This window comes from Mustela nigripes, chromosome 12 (assembly GCF_022355385.1).
Source record: "Mustela nigripes isolate SB6536 chromosome 12, MUSNIG.SB6536, whole genome shotgun sequence".
Taxonomy (NCBI): domain Eukaryota; kingdom Metazoa; phylum Chordata; class Mammalia; order Carnivora; family Mustelidae; genus Mustela; species Mustela nigripes.
This window is the reverse complement of record NC_081568.1, coordinates 100,354,539-100,380,773: the sequence shown is the minus strand read 5'-3', so window position 1 is coordinate 100,380,773 and position 26,235 is coordinate 100,354,539. Positions and strand designations below refer to the sequence as shown.

The following is a 26,235-nucleotide window of genomic DNA, read 5'->3' as shown; positions in this document are numbered from 1 at the left end:
TTTCTTGCTGCCATGAGCTGATGTGACTAGATGCCCATAGAATTGATAGTCCCCTTCCCTTCTGATACTTCATTGCAACTCCCTCTTTCCTTCATTCCTTTCAGAGTGTTTAGAATGAAAGTCCATTTTGTTTTCATTCAGATTTTAGATTAAATCACATGTAAGGAAACTATTAGATTGTTCACTAGTTTAGCTAACTCTGTTTTAATACAATTCTATTTTCTTCCTCCCAATTCAAAGAGTAATTCTAACCAAACTCTAGAATGGTCAAAATAAATTATCGTTAGTCATTGTCATTTTTGCTTATAAGTTAAAATTCAGCACCCCTGAGCATTTTCTTCTCATTTGGTACTTTAGAATTGTATTTATTTTGAAAGAGAGAGAAGGATCACAAGCAGGAGGGGAGGGACAGAGGGAGAGGTCAGGAACAGACTCCCTGCCAACCAGCGAGCCAGCCCTACATGGGTCTCAATCCCAGGACACTGGGGTCATGACCTGAGCAGAAGGCAGACGCTTAGCCAACTAAGCCACCCAGGTGCCCCTTGAATTATTTTTCATACGTACATACTACTACTACTACATTTTGTCTCTTTCAGGTGTTAAGTAGAAAATGTACAAAATCTAAGACTGGGCCAGTCAGGCACCCTCCACAATTTTTTTGATTTGTAAAAACTATTTTAAGTAGATTTTGTAGTTAGAAAATGAGAAGTACTTAAATATGTTTATTTTTATATAGTAGTCAGATTAGCATAATATATACCAACTTATCAAATTTAAAAAATACCAACTGTTGGCATAAAAGTGATCATTTTGATTATGAGGTGATTAAAAATACAGAAAGAGGTGGCTTTGAGGATTTTCTTTACAATTCAGAGGAGGAAAGAGGATGAAGTCTCTGTTTTTAAACTACCCCCCCCAAGGATCTGACATTTAAAAAAAAAAGAAGATAATTGAAGATGTATCTATTACTATGTTTCACATATACTAAATTTTACACAACAAGAGATAAAACTTTAAATAACAAGATATACATAGCAGAACATACAGTCATCATTGCTTGGCACAGAGGGTTCTAATGCAAGAATAAGTTACTTAGTAATGTTTTGCTCATCATCCTGTGAGAGTGTGTAATACCATGATGTTAACCCTTCTAGCTTATATTCCTAGCTTATCATCATCAAATGGCAAAGGTGAAGCAAAACAAAACAAAAACAATAACAATAAAAAGCAGATTTTTGCATGATGTAAAACTCAGGAAGCATATTTATGGGTTTCCCCCCCTGAAAACCCTGTCTTGCTTATGAGGATGCATGCTAAGGTTCATCAAATAATTACTTGTCTTATGCTGTAGCTCTAGATACTGCCTAATCGAAAGAAACCAAAAGAATGATTCAAATAAATGCTTGAAACACCAGTGAACCCTAAACCCCTACCTAAATATATCAGAGTGCCTGGGCCTTGATTCTGAAGGTAGGAGGCAAGAGGAGTGGTGTAGGAGAACCATCTTTTTCCCCCCGCTCCTCCTTCACTTTCACTTGGTATGAATTGCAGAGGGAGCAGGATGAGGAGAGCATAATAAAATGGAAGTCACTTAGGACAACCTGTTGATTCCTTTTTGCCCCTACTTGGGTTGTTCCTTTTCATGCCTAACTTGATGGCATGATTTTAATTTATGTTGTATTAACTATAGTGGAGGAGATGATGACCCTGAGCAAGTAGGTATGATTTTTCCTCCTGTAGTTACCTATACTTAGAATAACAACCAAAATAGAGAGGTTTTAGCTAAACTAATACTAAATAATTATAATTTTACTTATCTTTGTGTAAAGTGTTTTTTTAAGAAATGGAAGAATTTTCTTTTGTATTTTCATTGCCACTGTAATGATACTTTTATATCAATAATTAGGTATAATATTTATAAAATGTTTTGTGTATCACATGAATGCCTGTGAGAAGAATTTCAAGTTATTTTGATTAAGAAATGCTAAGTCAGAGTTATGTTTCTAGGACTCTAATAAAACTGGAGTAAAACATATTGTTACCTTCTAGGGCCTGAGGCTGAAAATCCTGAAAATTTGCCAGACCCAGAAAAGGTTGGTCTGTATATCAGAGATTACCTTTACATATCATGTGTTTAGATTTTATTTAAGAATTATATTAATTAAAGTATCAAGCCCATTTATGTTCTTTTCCTGGGTGAGTATATAACTAAACCATTTTAATAGAAATGTGTTCTTGTCTAAAAACCTCTTCCAGTATTTGTTCTTCCCTATCTCTAATGAAATGGTATTTTTTTGATCTGTGTTTCTTTTTTGTATTTTAATTCCAGTATAGTTAACATACAGTATTCTATTACTTTCAGGTGTACAAAATGATTCAACAATTCTGTAAATTACTCAGTTCTAATCAAGATATGTGTACTCTTAATTCTTGTCACCTATTTTACCCATCCCCCCCATTTACCTCCCCTCTGATAACCATCTGTTTGTACTCTATTTAAGAGTCTTTTTTTTTTTTGTCTGTTTTTTCTTTGTTCACTTGTTTCTTAAATTCCACAAAGGAATGAAATCATATGCTATTTGTCTTTCTCTAACTTACTTCACTTAGCATTATACTCTCTAGATCCATGCATGATTTTGGAAATAGCAAGATTTCATTCTTTTTTGTGACTGAATAATATCCCATCTTTCAGTGGACACTTGGGCTGCTTTCACAATTTGTCTATTATAAATAATGCTGCAGTAAACATAGGGATGCATATAGCCTTTCAAATTAATCTTTTCATATTCTTTGGATAAATGCCCAGTAGTGCGATTAGTGAATCAAATGGTTGTTCTGTTTTTAATTTTCTGAGCAACCTTCATACTGTTTTCCAGAGCAGGTGCACCAGTTTGCATTCCCACGAGAGGTGCATGAGGGGTCTTTTTTTTTCCTACATCCTCACCAACACTTACTTGTTTCTTGTGTTTTGATTTTAGCTATTCTGATTGGTGTAGGGTGGTATCTCATTGTAGTTTTGATTTCTATTTCTCTGATGTCAAGTGTTGTTGAGCATTTTTTTTTCATTTTTTCTGTTGGCCATTTGGATGTCTTCTTTGCAGAAATGTCTATTCATGTCTTCTGCCCATTTCTTGATTGGATTATTTGTTCTTTGGGTGTTGAGCTTGGTAAGTTCTTTATAGATTTTGGATGCTAGCCCTTTATCTGATAAGACATTTGCAAATATCTTCTCCCATTCTGTCACTTGTCTTGATTTTGTCAGCTGTTTCCTTTTCTGTGAAAAAGTTTTTATCTTGATGAAGTCCAGTAGTTGATTTCTGCCTTTGTTTCCGTTGCCTTCGGAGAAGTTGCTGTGGCCAAAGTCGCAGAGGTTGCTGCCTGTGTTCTCTAGGATTTTGATGGATTCCTGTCTCACATTTAGGTCTTTCATGCATTTTGAGTTTATTTTTACATATGGTGTAAGAAAATGTGTTAGTTTCACTCTTCTGCATGTGGCTGTACAATCTTCCCAGCACCATTTGTTGAAGGGATTCTCTTTTTTCCACTGGATATTCTTTCCTGTTGTGTCAGAGATGAGTGGACCATAGAGTTGAGGTTACATTTCTGGGCTCTCTATTCTGTTCCGGGGATCTGTGTGTTGGTATTTGTGCCAGTAGCATTCTGTCTTGATGATTACAGCTTTGTGATACAACTTGAACACATTGGACAAAATAGACTTTAAAACGAGAGACTAAGACAGTGCATAATCATAAATGGAACAATTTAATAAGAAGATAAAACAATTGTAAATATTTACGCACCCAGCAAGGTAGCACCCAAATACGTAAAGCAGTTAATAACAAACATAAAGGAAGTAATCAATCATAACATAATAATAGCAGGGGATCTCAACACTCCACTTACATCAGTGGACAGATCATCCAAACAGAAAATCGGTAAGAAAACAGTAGCTGAAAATGAGCACTGAACCAGGTGGATCTAACAGAAATACTCAGAACATTCCATCCTAAAACAGCAGGATACATATTGTTTTCAGGTGTACATGAAACATTTTCCAGAACAGTTCCATGTTAGACCACAAAACAGGTCTCAACAAATTCACAAATGTCAAAATCATACTATACATCTTTTCTGACCACGATGCTATGAAACTAAATCTCAACCACAAGATAAAATACAGAAAGATCATAGAAATATGGAGGTTAAGAAACATGCTACCAAACACTTAATGGGTCAGCCAAAAAATCAAAGAGGAAATCAGAAGATCCGTGGAGAGAGGGGTGCCTAGGTAGCACCGTCACTTAGTTATCTGACTCTTGGTTTCAGCTTAGATCATGATCTCCAAGTCATGAGACCAAACCCCATGTTGGGCTCTGTGCTGAGCATGGAGTCTGCTTAGAGTTTCTTTCTCCCTCTCCCCCTGCCTCCACCACTCTCTCTCTAAAATAAATAAATAAAGCTTTAAGAAAAATACATGGAAACAAATGAAATGAAAACAACAGTTCCAAAGTTTGGGATGCAGCAAGGCAGTCTAAAAGGGAGGTTTATAACAATACAGATGTATCTCAAGAAGAAAAATATCTCAAATAACCGAAACTTACCCCTTAAGGGGCAAGAAAAAGAAGAACAAACAAACCCCAAAAGCAGGATAAGGAAAGAAATAGCAAGATTAGAGCAGAAATAAGCAGAATAGAAATTAAAAAAATAATAGAGCAGATCAATAAATCCAGGAGCTGGTTCTTTGAAATGAACAATGAAATTGATAAACCTTTAGTCAATACCTTTAGTCAAACTCATCAGGGAAAGAGAGAGAACTCATACAAATAAAATCAGAAATGGAAGAGGAGAAATAACAACCAACACCATAGAAATACAAAGGATTGTAAAATATGAAAAATTATATGCCAACAAATTGGACAACCTAGAAGAAATGGATAAATTCCTAGAAGCATATCATCTCCTAAAACTGAATTATAAAGAAATAGAAAATTTGAACAGACCAATTACCAGCAATGAAACTGAATCAGTAATGAAAAACTCCCCATGGCAGAATGTCCAGAATCATGTGACTTCACAAGCGAATTCTACCAAACATTTAAAAAGTCAATATTTATTCTCAAACTGTTCTAAAAAACAGAAGAGGAAGGAAGGTTTCCAAATTCATCCTGTGAGGCCAGTGTTACCCTGATACCAAAACCAAAAAAGACACCACAAAAAAAGAGAATGGCAGGCCAATTTCTTTGATGAATATAGATGTAAAAGTCCTCAACAAAGTATTAGCAAGCTGAACCTAACAATACATTAAAAAACTGTTTACCACAATCAAGTGGGATGTATTCCCAGATACAGGTGTGACTCAATATTCGCAAAACAATTAACATGCTACATTATATCAACGAAAAAGGGTAAAAAACATGAACATTTCAGTAGTTGCAGAAAAAGCATTTGACAGAGTACACATATGTGGGGATTCACAGGGCCTGGATTGATAAAATCTGACTTGTATATACCTCCCTGGATGAGACTAATTGAAAAGCAAAGGAGGAGTGCCTGGAATGCTGGGCCTTCTTTGAAGTTTCTTGGCTGAAAGCGGCTAGATTCCTACTGTGCCTAAGGTTCTCATCTAGGGAACAAATGTTTAAAGTTTGAAGAAATTCAGGTACCTGCAGTGGTCATGTGCTTCGCGAACTCCTTGCCTTGTTCATATGTCACAAGCGCTTCTTGCTTCTGTCACCTGCTGCCCCATATATTATTGTCCTGATCTTTTTTTTAAAAAATATTTTATTTATTTATCAGAGAGAGAGAGGGGAGAGAGCGAGCACAGGCAGACAGAATGGCAGGCAGAGGCAGAGGGAGAAGCAGGCTCCCCGCCGAGCAAGGAGCCCGATGTGGGACTCGATCCCAGGACGCTGGGATCATGACCTGAGCCGAAGGCAGCTGCTTAACCAACTGAGCCACCCAGGCATCCCTATTGTCCTGATCTTGAAGCTACACATTCCTTCTTGGTTTTGGTATTTTGGTATATCCTTCTTGCATGTGGTATATTGATAAAACTCAAAATAAAAGTGGAGGCAAAGTTTGGCTTGAGACCTTTCGCCACTGGAGTGTCATGTCCCGTTGCCCTCTCCTTTCTCCTACTTTGGTGTCTGGAGTAATCTTTTCATTTGCCATCTCTCGGTTTGCTTGCCAAACCCGACAAACATCCATTCATGATAAAAATCCCCAACAAAGTAAGTTTGGAGGGAACATACCTCAACATAATAAAACCTATATATGAAAACCCATATTGACATGATGCATAATGAGGAAGAACTGAGAGCTTTTCCCCAGGGTTAGGAACAAGCCAAGCATGTCCACTCTCAGCACATTTATTCTGCATAGTATTGGAATTCCTTGCTTCAGCATTCAGACGACAAAAAAAAGTAAAAGTCATGCAAATTATGAGGAAGAAGTAAAACTTGCACTGTTTTCAGATGGCATGATACTGTATTTAGAAAATCCTAAAGACCATCCAAAAACTACTAGAACTGATAAATAAATTCAGTAAAGTTGTAGGTTACAATATCAGTATACAGAAATTGCATTCCATATACTAATAATGAGGCAGCAGAAAGAGAATTTTTTTTTAAATCCTATTTACACCTGCATCAAAACCAATAAAATACCGAGGATTAAGCCTAACCAAGGAGGTGAAAGACATATGCTGACAACTATAAAACACTGATAAAGTAAATTGAAGACAACACAAACAAATGGAAAGATATTCAACACTGATGGATAAGAAGAACAAATACTGTTAAAATGTCCATACTACCCAAAGCAATCTACATATTTAATGCGATCCTTATCAAAACATATTTTCCACATATTTTACCAACATATTTTCCACAGAACTAGAAAAAACAATCCAAAAATTTGTATGGAACCACAAAAGATCCCAAATCTCCAAAGAAATCTTGAAAAGGAAAACAAAGCTGGAAATAGCACCACCCCAGATTTCAAGTTATACTGTAAATCTGTTGTAATCAAAGCAGTATGGTACTGGCACAAAAACAGAAACATAGAACAGAGAGCCCAGAAATAAATCTGTGTTTATGTGGTCAGTTGATCTTTGACAAAGAAGGCAAAAATATGAAAGGGAAATAGTCTCTTCAACAAATAGTGTTGGGAAGACTGAACAGTTGCTTGCAGAAGAATGAAACTGGACTACTTTCTTAAACCACACACAAAAATAAACTGAAAATTAAGAACCTAAATGTGATGGCTGAGTAATATTCTATTGTATATTTGCAAGAAATGGATGGAACTAGAGGGTATTATGCTAGGTGAAATAAGTCAATCAGAGGAAGACAATTATCGTATTATTTCACTTATATGTAGAATTTAAGAAACAAAACAGAGGAGGTTAGAGGAAAGGAGGGAAAAATAAAACAAGATAAAACTAGTGAGGGAGACAAACCATAAGAGACTTTTTTTTTTTCTTTTGGACAGAGATCGCAAGCAGGCAGAGAAGCAGGCAGAGAGAGAGGAAGGGAAGCAGGCTCCCGGCTGAGCAGAGGGCCCGATGCAGGGCTTGATCCCAGGACCCTGGGATAATGTCCTGAGCCGAAGGCAGAGGCCACTCAGGCGCCCCCATAAGAGACTTTTAATCATAGGAAACAAACCAGCGGTTGCTGGAGGGGAGGTGGGTCAGGGGATGAGGTAACTGGGTAGTGGGCATTAAGGAAGGCACATGATGTAATGAGCATTGGGTGTTATATGGAACTGCTGAATCACTGAACTCTACCTCTCAAATTGATAATACACTATATGTTAATTAACTGATTTTAAATTGAAGTGTTTTCTTATGAGCTGTTCAAATAAAAGGACAATGAAATTCTATTTGTAAAAATAATGAAGTCTATTTTTTCCAATGTAAGTATTGTTACCCTGGACTTTTGTTCACATTCATTTGTGTGGTTAAGTACTTCTCCATTCCTTCACTTTCTTTTCATTTTTTTTCCCCTACACTTTCAATCTGCATGTGTCTTTAGGTCTGAAACAAGTCTCTTGTAGGCAGGATAGAGACGGGTCTAGTTTTTTTTTATCCATTCTGACACCCTCTGTTTTTTGATAAATGTTTTAGTCTGTTTACATTCAAAGTAATTATCAATAGATATGTATTTATTTCCATTTTGTTATTGTTTTATGGTTGCTTTTATAGTTCTTTGTTCCTTCTCTTGCTCTCTTCTCTCGCCATTAATCGGCTTTCCTTAGTGATATACTTGGATTCCTTTCTCTTTATTTTTTATATATGTATCACTGGTTTTTTATTTGTGGTTACCATTATGTTTGTATATAATATCTTCTTTATATAGCAGTCTGTATTAAGTTAATGGTTGCTTAAGCTTGAACCCATTCTTTATTCCTCTCCCCACGTATTTTAGGTATACGGTGTCATACTTTACATCTTTCTATTTTGTGAGTCCCTTGACTGATTTTTACAGATACACTTATTTTTACTGTGTGTGTGCTCTCTACTTTGTTTCCTTCTCTTTATGGTCTTTTGTTTCCACTGAGAGTCCCCTTTAACATTTCTTGTAGGGCTGGTTTAGTGGTGATAAAAATCCTTTAACCTTTGTTTTTCTGGAAAACTCTTCTCTCTCCTTTTCTGAATGATAGCCTTGCTGTATAGGGTATTCTTGGCTGTAGGTTTTTTTTCTTTCCACACTTTGACTATATCATGCCACTCTCTTCTGGCCTGCTGAAAAATCAGCTGATAGTCTTAAGGGGTTTCCCTTGTTTGTAACTGTTTTCTCTTGCTGCTTTTAAAATTCTTTATCACTACTTTTTGCTATTTTAATTACTTTATATGTCTTGGTGTGTACCTCCTTGGGTTGATTTTGTTGGCAGATGTCTGTGCCTTCTGAATCTGGATTTCTGTTTCCTTTTCTAGATTCAGGAAGCTTTCGGCTATTATTTGTTCAAGTAAATTTTCTGCCCCCATTTCTTGCTCTTCTCCTTCCAGAATTCCTATAATATGAGTGTGTTATTATGCTTGATAGTGTTGCCAAGTCCCCTAAATCTGTTTTCATTTTGTATTTTTTTTCTCTCACCTTGTGTCTTGATTCTTTCCATTACTCTATCCTCCAGGTCACAGATCCGTTCTTCTGCTTCCTGTAGTCTACTGTTTATTCCATTAAGTGTATTTTTAATTTCAGTGAAGTTCTTAATCTCTGATTGAGTCTTCTTTATGTTTTCTTTGTCTCTGTTAAGGGTCTTACTGAGGTCTTCCACTCATTTCTCTGTGAGTATCTTTATGACCATTATTTAAATTCTCTCTCAGGTACATTACTTACCTGTTTCATTTAGCTCTCTTTCTGTGATTTTTTTCTTTTTCTTTCATTTGAGACACATTCTTGTGTCTCCTCATTTTGTCCAGCTCTCTGCATCTGTTTCTCTGTGTTAGGAAGAACAGCTACATCTCCTGCTCTTAAAAGCAGTGGCTTTATGAAGAAGAGTTCCTGTAGTGTCCTGCAGTGCAGCATTCTCCAGAACCTGGTCCGTCAGGGGCGTCTTCTGTGTGTGTTGTGTGCACCTTGCTATTGTGGCAGAGCCACCTTTTTCTTCAGTCCAGTTGTGTGCAACAGTGCTCTTTATCTGTTGTGGGCACTATTTGGTCCCTCTATTGTTAGTGTTTGGAGCCGCCCTGAGGTGGACAATTGAGTCAGACCAGACATTTTCCAGAGAGACAGTATCACCAAACTGCATAGCACTTTGCTTGTGTTGTCCCCTTAGAGGTTTTTCTTAGTGGGCAGTACCTGCGGTTAGACCAGCAGTCTGCTCCTAGCCCACTGCCGGGGCTGCATTCAGACTGGTATATGTGGTTTGTCTTTTCTTCTCCCTGGGGCAAGAGTCACTTTGGAGTGGTGCTGGCCCCTGTTGGGGCTGCTCGTGCACTCGAAGTCTTTTTGTGCCTTTTTGGATGGGCTCTGGCAGAGAGCTTTTGGGAGGGGGTGGATCCACAAAATCTGTAGGAGCAGGAGGTATGTTGCTAGCAAGTTAGGTAGGAAGTGCATCCCACTGGTTCCTGCACGTGGCCATGTATTTAGACTGGGGCATGGACAGGGTGTGAAATGGCACCTGCCATCCAGCTCCTTTGTTTCTAGAGAAGTCTCCCAAGGATTCCTGTACCTTTAGCACATGCTCTGAGATGAATAAACAAATTTCCCTCCCTACTCCACAAGTGTTTTACCAGCTGCTGCTTCTGTGGTATATCTCTGCAGGTTGTTTTTTGTGCTCTCTTTAAACAAGGACTGTTTCCTCTCACCCTCCTGGCCAAGCTCGCTGATTTTTAAAGTTCTAGGTTTTAAGTCCGACTGGTTGTAAGAACTTATGAAATTTAACCCCTTTGGTTTTCAAAGCCAAATGTTATGGGAATTTGTCTTTCCCAGCAGTCTTCCCCTCAGTGTGATAGTGTGTTTGTCTCCTGTCTCTCTCCACATGGAGTTTCTCCCTCCCAGGGAGGGTCCTGCAGGTCTTTTTAGCTCCCCACTGCATCTCTGGCCTTCCTATCCTCTTCATTGTGTCCTCTTCTCTTTATTTAGCTATGAGTTTGTTCTTCCAGTCATTGGGTCATTTTCTGAATTATTTATACCAGTGTTGAATCTGTGGGATAAGGTGAGCTTAGAGTCCTTCTACTCTACCATCTTCCTTAGAATGTACCTTGATCTGTGTTTCATATCCAGTATTATTAGTCTCTTATTGTGTATCTAGAAGAGAAGTATGTAATTTATTATCAAACTAATCGTGGAGATGATGTAGCAAAAATGCCTTCTGTTGGTTTGTCTGTTACCACAGTTCATTTACTATTTCCTGCTAGATACTGCTTTCCCATCCTCCAGATGTTATTCAGTAACCACATATTGAGTGCTTTTTTTGGTTTTGCTTTCTCCTTGGTGCTGTGGGGAATTAGAGGAATTTAAGACTGACTCTGCCCACAACAGACTCAAAACAGTCCAGGATCTCCCCAAGTCAACCTTACCATACCTATACCTGTACCTTCTTTTATCTCAGGTATACCTTATACATTACTACTTCCATGCCTTTGTTCAAGTCAGGAGCCAAAAAGCAAGGGAAAGAACATAAAATATGGAACCAGAAAGTGTGTGTTTCAGGGGCAAGTATGTCCATTTTCATGTGTAAAATACCAATTGAAATACCTATTTCACAGGATTATTGTGAGAACTGAGAGCAATGATAGTTCATGGTGTCTGGTACCTACTTGGTACTTAATATGTATCTTCCCTTCTTCAACTCCTTCACAAATCTTTAATTTCTGGTTCAAGTCCTTTTTCCTTTGTGGATCTATCTCAGATGACTCTGGTGATCTTGACCAAGGTTAATTGCTCCCTCTTTAATGTTCATTATTCACTGACTATATCAGTATTTCTCGATCACTTGCATCCTATGACATTAATAGATCTTCTGAGAAAAAGGGTCTTTGTGAACAAAGAAGTTTGGAGATTACTCTATCTTAAAGTTTCCTCAGAGGTTTTTTGTTTTGTTTTGTTTTGTTTTTGTTTTTTTAAGATTTTATTTATTTGGCAGAGAGAGATCACAAGTTGGCAGAGAGGCAGGCAGAGATAGAGGAGGAAGCAGGCTCCCTGCTGAGCAGAGAGCCTGATTCGGGGCTGGATCCCAGGACCCTGAGATCATGACCTGAGCCGAAGGTAGAGGCTTAACCCACTGAGCCACCCAGGCGCCCTTCCTCAGAGATTTTAATGCACATGTTCTGAGAAGTTTTGTGGTAAAGAAACCTTGTTACCTTTGTTTAACCAGGCATTTTTCTAGCAATTGTTAAAATCCTCCACTGCTTGCTGTCTGTCCCCCGCCCTACCCCCCCGGCCACCAGAAAACCATAACACACTGGGATCTTTTGTTTATGCCATTCATTTGACTTTATACAGTGTTTCTGATACTATTTATACATATTTAATATCTTACGTACTTATATATTCAGTCTTCATTTAGAAATTAAGTTCCTTTAAGGCAGAATCCAATGTATATACTTTATTACATATATGGCCTTGAATTTAGTAGATGAAAGTTCTACAAATAGGAGGACTATGACATAAAGAATGGATAGAATTTGGTTCTTGATTTTTTCCCTAGATTTCTTTTATCTTTCTGAACAAATTATATTTTACATTACTAATAAATATGTCTTCTTAAGCTCTGTATGCTTAAGAAGATAAATGGTGGCGGGTGTGGAAAGAAGGGGGAGAGTAAAATGGTTTTCCCTTCTCTTACTTAAATCAGAATACCAGAGAGCTTACAGATTGCAGTGCATTCTTTGAGAATGGTGTGTCAATGGAAGATGGATTTGATGTTTAGAAATTGCCAAAAATTATTGAAACCCACTCTGTTATTTAAGGTTAAGCAAATTAACAGGTTTTTTAAAAAAAGATTTTATTTATTTATTGGAAAGAGAGAGCATGCACATGTGTGAACAAGTAGGAGAAAAGGCAGAGGGAGAGAATATCCAAGCAGATTCCACTGAGCACAGACCCAGTGCAGGGCTTGATCTTAGGACCCATGAGATCAGAACCTGAGCTGAAAACCAAGAGTTGGACGCTTAACAACCTGAGCCACCCAGGTGCCCAGCACATTAACAGTTTTTAATGGTAAAAAAAAAATGTCCAATGTCTTCAAAGTATTGAGACTCTTTTGAATGGCTTGTAAATGGTTTTTGAAAGCAGTTTCAGAAAATAGAGTCTAATAATATTTTGAGCATTGGGAAAATTAGAAGAAGAGGTATATATAACCTATTAAGATGATGTCTTTGAAAAGTCATAGTCATTTATAAAAGTAAGTTTTGTGTTACCTGTTTAAATTAACTGTAATGCAGAACCATTGATTTATAGCTAAGGCTTGTAATACTTACATAGAGTTGTATCTTTAGTTTTCTTCTTTTCCCCCTCTGATCTTCTTTCCTTTGGCCTTTTTACTTCACAGTTACATAGTGATACAGAGATGGGGAACAAAAAGAAGGTGAAACTATACCAATTTTATTCTTGATTAATGATTTTTATAAAATTCAGTAGTGATTTTTAAATTTTTTTCCTTCCTTCCTTCCTTTCGCTGTGCGCCCAGTGTCGAGTCCAGCAGGGGGCTTGAACTTATGAACCTGAGATCAAGTGTCAGATGCTTAACTGAGCCACACAGGCACCCCAAGAGAGAATTTTACAGTCATTACCTGCAATGACGTTTGAGATTAGCTACTAATCTAACTATTCATGTCATCTCTGCCTCTTCTCTTTGCACAAATAATTTAAACTTAGTTGAATAGATAATTGGAATCGCTAATATGACCCAGCCAATTTTGCTCTTGGTCCACTGTGAATGTTTAGCCATGTATTCAGAATCATTAGTAATTTGGTACAGGAAATTAGTAAAGAGTTTTTTTTATGGAAGGGGAAGAAAATTGATAAAACTCTTTAGTGGTAATTTACCAAGATGATAAACTAGAAAACTATGAAGTTTTAATTTTAATTTTTAGCATATGCTATAATGATGGAATTTCTATTTGGAATATGCAGGAACTAAGCACAGACAGAAATGCTCCTGAAATTAGCTTTTTGTCTGGTACTACTGCTGAAGTATCTGATGTGGTGGTTGTAAAGGAGAAGCTGTTAGTAGAGCCAGAGATCTTAGCAGGACCAAGTAAGTTTTCTAAATCTGGAAAGGAAGCCACATTGACCATGAATTCTGAAGAAACCAAGGATGAAGAAAGTTCTCTTAAGACATTTGTGTCTGCCTTAGAAAGGTTACTCACATCACCAGAAATGGCTCAGGAAGAAAGACTGTTTGAAGTAATGAGTGATTTTGAACCTAAAGAGTTGGACATCTCATTGAGCAACTCTCCAAGTTCCATATCCATATCCTTGACATGTTCCAAAGATTTCCTAGAAAATACAAAGGATGATGCCTTGCCAGCTGAGTTGTTAGCAGCCATAAACACATCATCAGAAGGCAACGTGGGATCCATCTGTTACAGAAAAGGGGGAGACAGCAGTCTCAGTGCTGGAAATGAATATTCAGGAGTGGAGCCCAAGATGTCTCAGACCAGTGAAGATTGTACACAAATAACAGAGGTGAATTTTGAGTCTCTTCGTTCTGCTCCACCCTTTGAACAAGATTCCAAGTCAGGGGAGCTGCAGGACAAGCATCTTTCACTGCAGCATGTAATTGCAACTGTGAGTCTCTGATTTTGCCTTTTCTAGTGACTTTTGCCAAGTCTTCATTGCCCATATACTTTATCTTAAATTCAGATCTTCTTCCCAAATTTCAACACCCAAAAGATGCTTTTTCAGTTTGAAGCTGATCTTTCTAGAGATTCCAGGGTAGAGTTTTCAAGGGATTTAAATGTTGAAGTAGTTAAGTTTCTCATCAAAGACCTGAGACTTATTATTAGATTGCTTGTGTATAGGAAGGAAATAATTATCTACCAGATTTTTTTCCTGTTAGCTCACAGAATTGCTATGCCTACCTAGTGTAGAGTAGAGATGAGATACCCCACATTAATTTCTAGTTGAGGATAGAGTATATGTGGTTGGGCTTCCAGGAGAAGGAGAAGTTATGCCTGGCTTCAGCAGAATTTTGCAATCTACATCTGAGGCTACTGTCAGGTAGCAAAGTTCCTGAGGTTTAGAATTCCTGCAGTATTATGCCTGGAGACCCTGCAGTGGGCTACCACTAGCCAAGTCTCTTTTTATGTTGACAGTTTTTTTTTCCTTTTTAAAGGAGTCTTATTTTTTTCCCCTGACTATAATAGTAATACACCCTCATTATTTAAAAAAATCAAACATTACAGCAATATACATAATAATACAATTTTTGAAAATGTCCCCCACAATTCCATATTTCAGAGTTAATCACTATTAACAGTTTGGCTTATCTGTCTCTAATTTTTTCTATGCATATTCTATGTAAGTTTATTCTGTATAAGTAAGACCATATTATACATAATACTTTGCAACTTTTAAAAATATTTTTTATGAAAGTATAGTTGACATTTTGCAGCTTTTTAAAATTTGATTATACATCTTGGTTATCTGTGTCAGTGAATGTAGCATACTAAAATCTTTTTACTTGCTGAATACTATTCCACTATGTGGATATTTTGTGTGTGGGTATACGTATATTATATAAATATAATTTATTTAACTAATTCACTAATGATAGTCATTTTATTTTTTTATTTCTTCTCTTTTTTTTTCTTTTGGCTATAACCAGACTACTTTTATGAACATTCTTGGGACAATTTGAATAACACGTTACTAAGTTCATGTTGTAAAATACATACCTGGCATAATACTGCATGAAATTCTCATAGAAAACATCTCAAAACAGACAAAATAAACTTTTTAAAAATCCAGAAAAAAAAACTAATAATCATGGGGATAGGGCATGAAGATTAAATTAAACATTCCAGTATCCTAATCTGAAAAGAGGTACTATAAGTAAAATGTAAGAGATTATAACTGATGGGTATTAATAGAGTGAGCATGAATTTAGCAAGTATTCAAAAAAAGGAACCCTTTTAAAAGTAAAAAAGAGATTGAGAACAAATTAAATACCCTTTTATTCAACCATAATAAAAATACAGAATTTGGTACACTAAAAAGCTTTGCAAGCTGTATATATAAATGAGCTCTAGAAAGGTTTACATGATATGTGTAAAAATACATGTATCTTCATGAAAGTTAAATCTATAATGGATTATTAAGGGAAAGTTAGAGTCATTCGTGACTTACTGGTAACCTTTTAAAGTCAATATAATGGGGGTTATATACAATTTTGTCCCACAAAATACGAACTTCCTACTGTAAAACAATAACCACTGGGCTGAGTAGAACATTGCTCTGGTCTAGTATGACATTTTTACTTTTTTTATATGTCATTTTTTGCTGCCTGTTTCCTGTGAAGTTAAAGCATCCAGAGTAACCTTAGTTTTGCCCTTGAATTTTAAGGATGAATATTGATAGGAATAATTTTTACTTATGCTCTTCTTATCTTAGACTTTTAAATCCGCTTTGGCTTTTATTATATTATTAAATTTTCATTATGTGGTCTGTGAATTTTTGTACTTTCATATTATAAGAGGCATTTTTTTATAATCAAAGAACAAGATAAAACTTAATTTCTTCTCATTTAAAATTTTTTACATTGTTAAAGTTTTTTGTGTATTTGCATCTTATTACAGACTCTAGAGGATCCAAACTTTGGGCTGCAAACTTTGGTTCATCAAAATGTCACCTCATGTGATCCAATGCATAATAAAGGAAATTCAAATTCAGTGGAAAATAAATCTGGCCAGGATACTCCATGTGTGTTAAGGAGATCATCCAGACTAAAAGCAGGCAGAGATGCAAAGCACACAGATGACTTGTATAATATGCCAGAAAAGATTTTACCAAAGATTATTGTCAGTGAGGATCAAATAAGTAATATCTCTTCAACTAAGAATTTCAGGTATACTCCCAAATTACATCTTTCTCTTTAGATATGCTGTAGACCTTATAGATAATTCTATGCTTGTGACACTAGAGTCAATGCACAGTTACCCCTAAGTGAAGAGCTTTGTTTTTCAGTGTTGTTGCCTTATTTACTGTACAGTTAATTTTTTTAACCCAGAAAACTCTTCTACTTTTTTTTTTTTAAGAAGACAAGTTAAGAGAGATTTGTTGGATTTCAACCTAATTCTAATTTCCATTCTTTCTTTTTTAAATTAAGTTTGATTAGCATCCATCATCACATAGTTACAGAATTTTCTTTTCTTGTCATGAGAATTTCTAAGATTTACTCCCTCCATGACTTCCAGCTATGCAATACAGTACTACCATGTATGTTCTATCCCCAGGACTTATCTTATAGGTGGAAGTTTGTACGTTTTAATCACTTTCACTTATTTCACTCACTCCCCACCTCTCTGCTTCTGGACACCATCAATCTGTTCTCTGTATCTATGAGTTTAGGTTGTTTTGTTTGAGATGCCACATATAAGATCATATAGTTTTTGTGTTTCTCTGTCTGACTTATTTCACTTAGCATAATTCCCTTTAGAGCCTTCCACATTGTCACAAATAGCAGGATTTCCTTTTTTATGGCTGAATAATAATCTATTATGTGTGTATGTGTATGTATGTATATGTACACACAATAATCTATTGTATGTGTATGTATGTATATGTGTCTGTGTGTGAGTGTGTTTGTGTGTGTGTGTATACACCACTTTTCTTTATCCATTTATCCATCAATGGATACTTAAGTTGTTTCCATGTCTTGGCTATCATAAATAAAGCTGCAGTGGACACAGGTGCAGATATCTTTTCAAGATAGTAATTTTATTTCCTTGTCTAAATATCCAGAAGTAGAAATGCTGTCTCATATGGTAGTTCTATTTTTGGTTTTGTGAGGATCTTTTATCCTGTTTTCCATAGTGTCCTCACCAGTTTACAATGCACAGAGGTTCTTTTTTCTTCACATCCTCAGCAACACTTGTTCTTTCCTGTCTTTTTAATGTAGCCATTTTAACATGTATGAGGTGATACCTTACTGTGGTTTTTATTTGCATTTTCCTGCTGATTAGTGATGTTGAGCACCTTTTCATGTACCTGTTGGCCATTTGAGCAAATGTCATTTTAGTTCCTCTTCCATATTTGAATTGGATTGTTTGCTTAATTTGTTATTGAGTTTTATGAGTTCCTTATATATTTTGAATATTAACCCCTTATCAGGTATATGATTTGCAAATATTTTCTCCCATTCAGTAGGCTGCCTTTTAATTTTATTGATGGTGTTCTTTTCCATGCAGAAACTTTTTAGTTTGATTAGCCCTGGTTTTTCATTCTTGCTTTTTTGTTGCCTTTGCTTCTGGTGCCAAAGCCAAAATATGATTGTCCAGACCAATGTCAAGGTGCCTACCCACTGTGTTTTGTTTCTATGAGTTTTATGATTTCAGGTCTTACAATGAAGTCTTTAACTCATTTTGAATTGATTTTTGTGTGTTATGTAAGATTGAGGCCCAATCTCATTGTTTTACATGTGGCTATCCAGTTTCCCAAACATCATTTATTAAAAAGATTGTCCTTTCTTCATTGTATATTTTTGGCTCCTTTATTGTAAGTTTATTAGCCATCTATACATAAGTTTATTTTCTGACTCTACAGTATTCCATTCAGCTATGTGTCTGTTTTTATTCCAGTATTTTGCAGTGTTTGATCAGTGTAATCCCACATGGCAAGTCCCATTTTCTTGAAAGAGCCTATCACTTTGTCCCTAGAAGGTGAATAGATAGTGGCATGGCGGTTTAGGGTATGAGGGGCAAGAGACTCCGAATACTTGTAAAGGTGACTGCTCCTACAGGAAAGAAACCCCAAGGTGGCACAAAGAAAAAGCTAGAAACCACCAAAATCGGCAGGCTTGTCACAGAATTACCTGCAGTTTACTCAGGAGCCATCTCCATATTTTAAAGTGCCATGCTCTTTGATAGCAACTCAGTAAAATACCTTTCAGTTTTAAAAACTCGGTAAAAATTTAATATGATTCTCTATGGATGGTTGTAGAGAGCATGATAGTAATTTTAAAAACACATTTCTTTTTCAAGAATTCAGGATCCTGCTTTAATGATTAAAGGTAAAGGGAGGAATATGCATTCAACCAGACTCAAAAGTGGAGAACAGATGCAGAGAAACAAAAAACTTGCTGGAAAAAGTGGTGAGGCATATTTGATTTCTTAATTTTTTTTTAATTAAGTAACTTACAGACATAGAATTCTGGTACTGAAAAGGAGTTAGAGATTATCTATCTCGACTTTCTCATTTTACTGATGAGGAAGTTCATAGAGGTTGAAGATTTTTCCCAGCATTGCACAGCTCATTGTTTAACTAGGACTTGGTCATGAACTACTGGCTTATTAGCTGGTATTTTTTCTATACTTCTATTTGGAGAGAAGAGTTACAGAACCCTTTTCAAATTTAGATATGTGATCTATTTGTGGTGTGACCAATGTAGCATAAGGCTTTGAGAAATCATACTAAGAGGAATAGAGGAAAAGATAAGGCAAAATTATTATTACTCTTTGGTGTTATTTCTCTGTTCCTATAAAACCCCAAAGAATAACCTAAGAAACTATGAGAAACCATAAGACTGTAGAAAGACTGGTTAGGATATAATAAGGTGGGGGCACCTGGGTGACCCAGTGGGTTAAAGCCTCTGCCTTCGGCTCAGGTAATGATCTCAGGGTCCTGGGATCAAGCCCCACATTGAGCTCTCTGCTCAGCGGGGAGCCTGCTTCCTCCTCTCTCTCTCTCTCTCTCTCTGCCTGCCCTTCCACCTACTTGCGATCTCTGTGTGTCAAATAAATAAATAAAATCTTAAAAAGAAAAGATACAATAAGGGTACAATTGGCAAAATTAAAATATGCACTGTAGGTTAAATAATAAGATACCATTGTTAAATTTCCTAAATTTAATAATAATTTGGTTATTTAAGAGAATGTCCTTGTTTTTGGAAAATACACACTTAAGTATTAGTGAGTAAAGGGGCAGAGTGTGTTTAAGTTATTATTTATATTTATGTCTGTGTGCATGCATATATTTATATGAAAAGGGAGATAGAATGATATAAACAGATAGAAGAATACTAATAATGGGTGAATCTTTTGTTCTCTTTTTATAACTTTTTTGTAAGTCTGAAGTTTTTTCCAGATAAAATATTTTAAAAATTCAGTGAACTGAAACAAGACATAAATATCTTTCATACGTGTAAGTATTGCCCAGTTAGAAAAATAAAGGAGAAAGTCCCATTTAAAATAACTATAATGAAGAGAAAATACCTGCTCTACACCTAATAAGAAATGTGCCTTGCCTATAAGAAAAGAGTTGAAGATTCCACGGAGGGACTTTAAAAAAAAAGAGAGAGACTTGAATAAATAGAAAGAAGAATCTTACTCTTGACCATAAATATTCATGTAAGAAATTTATCTCCCTAATTGAAATTACTCTATAAATGTGTGAGAGCTCAATCAAAAACAGATTTTTGTTTATTTGCTAATTGTTTTGTTTTGTTTTGCTTTATAAAGCTGGAGATTAATTATGAGAATGTTATACAATGATACTAAACATGAAAGACTAGCCTAGAAAATTCTGAAAAATAAAAGCACAGGGAGACTGGAGAGACAAGAACCTGCTGTACATAATATGAAAGCAATTAGAAAGCCATATAGATTAAAATAATTGGGTACAGGCACAGGAATAGACAAATAAATTGATGAAACATAATTGAGTTTAAATGTAGAAGCCTGATACAGTGTGAATTTGGGGGAAGGTATATAATAAAGATGGCATCTCAAATTGGTAGCAAAAAAAAGGACCAAGCAGTAAATAGTAAAAACATAAACAAATTTTGGATGGATATCTATAACATTCCATATACTAAATTTAATTCCATTTTGGCCAAAGACTAACTGAAAAAAAAATACTAGAAGAAAACATAAATGAATTATATTTGTAATCTCTGAGGAGGAAATACCTTCTTAAAGAGTGACAAACCCAGAAGCCAGGAGAGAAAAGAATGATAAAATTGACTACACATATTTTTAAAAAGATTGCATGGAAAATATCCTAAAGAAAATCAAACATTGAACACAGAAGAAATATTAATAACACATAGCAGGGGTTAATTGCATTAACTTGCAGAGAGCTCTTAGAAAACAATAAATATAACAAAAAATGAGTCGGGAACACGAACAAGCAGTTCACAGGGGAAAAAAATATACATATATATAAATAACTTATATATAATATAAACACCTAGTTGGCTCAGTCAGTTAAGCATCTGACTCTTGGTTTTGCCTGAGGTCATGATCTCAGGGTGTTGAGATCCAGCCCTGCATCAGGCTCCTTGCTCACCTCCAAGTCTGCTTGAGATTCTCTGCCACTCATTCCTTCTCCCTCTGCCCCTCCCCCTGCTTGCATGCACACACTCTCTCTCCCAAATAAATAAATAAATAAATAAAATCTTTAAAAAAAATAATTGAAAGGATTAGCATCTCATTTATGATTTAAAAAATGTAAATTAGGAAGTACAGTGTTCACTAAGAGAATGTCAAAGGTTTAAACATTTGAGAATTCCTAGTGGTAATAATATGGAAAAAGTAAGCATTCTCTTATTTTCTTGGTAATACTGTAAGTTTATTCAGTCTTATTTTTTAAAGATTTTTTAAATTTATTCAACATAGAGAAAATAGGGGGAAGACTAGAAGGAGAGGGACAAGCAGACTCTGCACTGAGCACGAAGCCTGATGCAGAGCTCAATCTCCAGACCCTGAGATCATGACCTGAGTTGAAACTAAGACTGAGACACTTAACTGACTGAGCCACCCAAGTGTCCCTGTTCAGTCTTTTCACTGGGCAGTTTATTTACATTCTTCAAACTTTTAAGTCACAATTCTTGAATTGGCAATTCTACTTAAGGGATTTATTCTGGACACTCCTGGGTGGCTCAGTTGGTTATGCATCTGGCTCTTGATTTCAGTTCAGGTCATGCATGATCTCAGGGTTGTTGAGATGGCTGTGTTTGATGTAGAGCCTGCTTGGGATTCTCTCTCTCCCTCTACCCCTGTCCCTTCTCCCTTTCCCCATTCACATGTGCACATTCTCTTTCTCTCCCAAAACAAAACCAAAAAAATGATATGGCTATAGTAATCAAAATAGCATGACATTTCCATCAAGATAGGGAAACAGATCAATGTAATGTAATGTACTGAGTTCCGAAATAAATCCTGAGTTTTGACAAAGGCACAAGGCTTTTTGTGGAGAAGAATAATTAGATATCCATATGCAACAACATGTTATTGAATGTCTCTATATATTCTAAAAATACTGTATTTTGTTTTTGCCCAAGTTACTTGAAGATCAGATTGATCCTTTCAAAACTTTTTAAAAAACCTTATTAGGCAGGTTTGGTGTAGGTTCTACAGCTAGTTTAGCCCCTTTTACTAAGACATGACCTGTTAAGCGTCTCTACTAATGCTCTCGATGTTACCAGGGTCACTCTTCTCCGGCTGTCAGGAATGTACATGTTTCCCCGCTGGTGTGATCTCTCAGGATTGTTGTTTTATAGTTCTTGGGTAGTTGTTCTTACCCAGCCTCATGAAGCCTCAACCTGTGTATGAGCACTGTAGTATTTAGAAAGTGATAAAGGAGTCCCTATTCCCTCATCTCTGGTACCCTACTGTGCAAAATCTAATCACCCTAGCCTCCTGAACTTAAATTTATTTCCTCAGCTCAGAAGCTTCACCTTGCTATGCTTGTTCTATATTCTGTAAAGTACCTCCAGACAGCTCAGTCTGTTGTTTCCCTTCTCTGGAAGGAGTCATAGATCTGAATTGCCTGTTTTCCAGTGTCTTAATATAGGTTTTTTTTTTTTTTAATCTATATATTTTGTCTAGTTTTTTTAGTTTGCAATGGAAGGGCAAGTTATGGCAATTATTAAGTTGTGATTGGAAGTGAATGTCTTCTCCATCTTCATTTTCATTGAAAAATTTTGTATTCTTAATTTGTTATTTTTAATAAATTACATAACTAGCAAGTACAACTGGCAAAAACAGATCTTGAAGTAAAGACTACTTTTGTTTTGGTAAATACAGTTTATCTGGTAGGAGCAGAATGCTTTGTAGTTTTGAGTGGGACAAGATAGGATCAAATGTTCAGAAGTTGGTTTATTTTTCAGTGGAACTGAATGGAGGGAATCTAATAAAGACAAAGCAGATAAATTGTGATCCATTAAAAAGTGTGCTGCTGGGATGCCTGGGTGGCTCACTGGGTTAAGCCTCTGCTTTTGGCTCAGGTCATGATCCTGGGGTCCTGGGATTGAGCCTCTCATTGGGCTCTCTGCTCAGTGGAGAGCCTGCTTCCTCCTCTCTCTCTGCCTGCCTCTCCACTTACTTGTGATCTCTCTCTCTCTCTGTTAAATAAATAAATAAAAATCTTTTTTTTTTAATGTGCTGCTGTACTCAGTTACTTTTGTGAGATTTTAGGATGGAGCAGATTAGCTAGATCAAAATTATAAAAGCTATCATCAGAGTTATTCTAAAATTCAGGAAAACCAAATGAACTAGTACCCATCAAAATTGACAGGATTTTGAGTATCAGTATTTTAGGAGAGACAGTGAAGAAATAATACCTGATATGTACAACCTGGGAATCTATTTTAATTGTCTATTACCTGAATCTATTTTAATTGTCTATTACCTGGCTTAGGAAATAAAACTATTATATAGATCAAGATCATGTATCTTTATTTAATTTTGGAACAACTATTTGTAGCAAAGAAAGAAATTTAACATTTCCTTTACTGGCCTCATTGTGTTTAATTTCTGTATCTTCCTTGTGTATGTCTGAGATTTTCTCCTCATGGTGTTGTATCACATTTTGGCACTATAGTATCTTGTTGGGTTTAATGACAATCTAATTCTAGATTTAAATAATCATTTTCACCAGAACTTTTAAGAAGGTAATCTGTTAGTCTTCTCATGTATGCACTTTCATGGGGTTTCAATAAACATAAACTGCTTACATGATTTATAATATACTGCAAGTATTTTCAAACTAATGACATTTTTCCTTTTATCTTTTTGCATGTAGATAACATAATAGTTGGGTTTATGGATGAAGTACTCTTATAATACAATTCCAGAATGTTGACTGGATTCACTCTATTACCTGTATTCTTCCTGGTTTTCAAAAAGGGATTATTACTTTTTGTTCTCTTTTGTTTATCCCCTCCTTTCAGAAAAAATGAAGAGGAATGAAATATCTCTGTCTAGCATTAACCGTAGAAACATCTTTGGAGAGAACTTACTATATCAGGCTGCTCTGCATAATGACATTGATCTTGTTCGTCATTATATAATGAAAGGAGGAAGTGTTAATCAGCCAAGTTATGCTGGTAAGTTGGGGTTACCACACAATTATCTTGAGAGTGGTTTGTAGTTTCTGCTTAGTCACTCCTATGAAAGTATGACAATGTGGGTGGGTGTAAGGCAAGTCTCAAACAGAAAGCTTCCAGGTGATTTTTCTGCTTAGGTAGTTCATCACCATCTTCTCCCAGGAAAGTGGTAAGATGAGGAGGGAGGGAGAAGGACATTGTATTTCACCTTCAAAGATTATGCCTGCCAAGGCCTACCAGGTGGGCCAGGTGCAGTGGCCTTCCACAGAATGATGCTGTTCCTGTGGCTGACTTGCTGGCTTTGCATGGGCATTGTTACTGTGAGACTCAACTTTCAATGGAAGAGAAGTGAGCTCAAAAGCTGAAAGAAGCTGATGGTATGGTGAGCTATGGGGGATACCAAGATAACATGGTAGATGTACAGCAGGACCAATGGCCAGGGATATGGAGAGAACAGAGTACAAGGTAGAAGGGGTGGGACAGGGAGCTCAGAACATTCTTTCTGCAAGGCTGGATCTCTAGTATTGTCTTTTTCAATTGTCTTATTCTCCTGGACAAGAAAGATTCCTTAAGGACACTTAAGTACAAGGCACTTAGCAACACTAGGGTACTCTGGGTAGTGCCTTTATGTATCCATAATTTTACTAGTGTTTCTAGACTTTTTCAGTTTATGAAGCAGTGTGAAAAGTCTTATGATGCACAGGGATGAACAGGATAGTCCATGGACAAACAGGTGATTACACTTACTTTAGCAAAGCCTGGATTTATATGATAATCAGAGTTTTAACAGGATGTTACTCTAAATCCCATACCTAAGTGAACCACCTACGTCACTTGCTAACCAGAGCACTTGCTTCCTTACAAAATGTGTGGTACTTGCTATTTGTCTCTATCTGCTCCTTAAGTTCAGTAGTAGCTCTAACTTTACTTTATGGACTTCTCAAGAATCTCATAACATATATCTTTTCATTAGCCCTTTTCTGTGCCATTGTTAACTTCCTTGGTGTCTCTTCTCTGCTTGTCTTCAGCCATTTATTTTGCACGTTCTCCTCACTGCCCCAGATACTTCTGTGACCTTAATGAATTCTTTATCCTTAACATACTTTCCTGTCTTTTTGAACTCTCCTGTTCTCTACTTTTCCTTCTCACTTGGCATCTTAGCTCCTATCTTTATATCTGGCTATTCCATCTTATAAAATTGCAGAGGGTACTGTTTTTAAAGACTTGACTACAACCATTTTCATCAGAGTCACCTGCAATGTTTGTTTAAAATGCAATTTGTTTAAAATGTTTATTTCACCCTCCAAAACACACACATGCACACACACACACATACATACATACACACAGTCTCGCAATTAAAATCTGTAGGTTAATGCTGTCTGTCAAATAAATAAATAAAATCTTTGAAATCTGTAGGTTGAAACCTTGAAATCCGCATTTTAACATATTTCCTCAGATGATTTGTATTCTCAGTGAAGTTCAGGAACTACTGGTAAGAGATATATGACCTTCATGTAATATACCAGTTCACTGTAGTCAGCTTTTACAGTATGCCCCATATGCCAGATATTGTAAAAACAGAAAGATATGTATACTAGAAAAGTTTGGCTGTATTCTGTGATACAGTCCAAGAAAGGGTAAGTGCCTTTTGAGAAATTAATAAGATGTTATAATAACAGACCGATGGTCTTGTCATAGGTAACAATTGCATTGTAAATCCTCATTTACATTTTATGATATCTTTGTCTTTGATTAAAAAAAAAAAGCAAAATGATGCAATCGTTCTTTACCTATCAAAAAAACAAGGGTGAAACCAGAAAGTAGGCTGAAGAAACTGAATACCCAAAAACAGATCTCATAAAGCTTCTTTGCTAAAACCCTCTCAAACCAATGCCTTGAGCATTATTTTACAAAGAATTCTATCTGACTCCTAAGCCTGTGGCACATTAGAACTGAAAGGAAAGGCTGGCACAGTCCAAGATATTGATAATAGCAAGAAGCTTAACAGCAAGGCAAGAGACAGATAAAAACATAAAAATGAGAGGCCACATTGTTGAGGACTGTATAACACAGAAAAGCATGCACTTATACCTCTGTGGGTGTTAACAATTGCTATGTTAGAGCCTATAAGGAATATTATGATTTTTTTAAATTTTTTAATTTATTTTTTATTTTCAGCATAACAGTATTCATTATTTTTGCACCACACCCAGTGCTCCATGCAATCCGTGCCCTCTA

At 36.1% G+C, this 26,235-nt stretch overlaps 1 protein-coding gene across 1 annotated transcript in view; it reads left to right on the top strand.

The window, feature by feature from the left end:
• ANKRD31 (ankyrin repeat domain 31) overlaps positions 1–26,235 on the top strand; it is a 151,290-nt gene that overhangs the window by 27,985 nt on the left and 97,070 nt on the right. Inside the window, 5 exon segments of the mRNA XM_059416379.1 lie at positions 2,050–2,093; positions 13,581–14,135; positions 16,247–16,515; positions 18,650–18,759; positions 23,839–23,994. Coding sequence (XP_059272362.1) covers positions 2,050–2,093; positions 13,581–14,135; positions 16,247–16,515; positions 18,650–18,759; positions 23,839–23,994 — 1,134 coding nt within the window.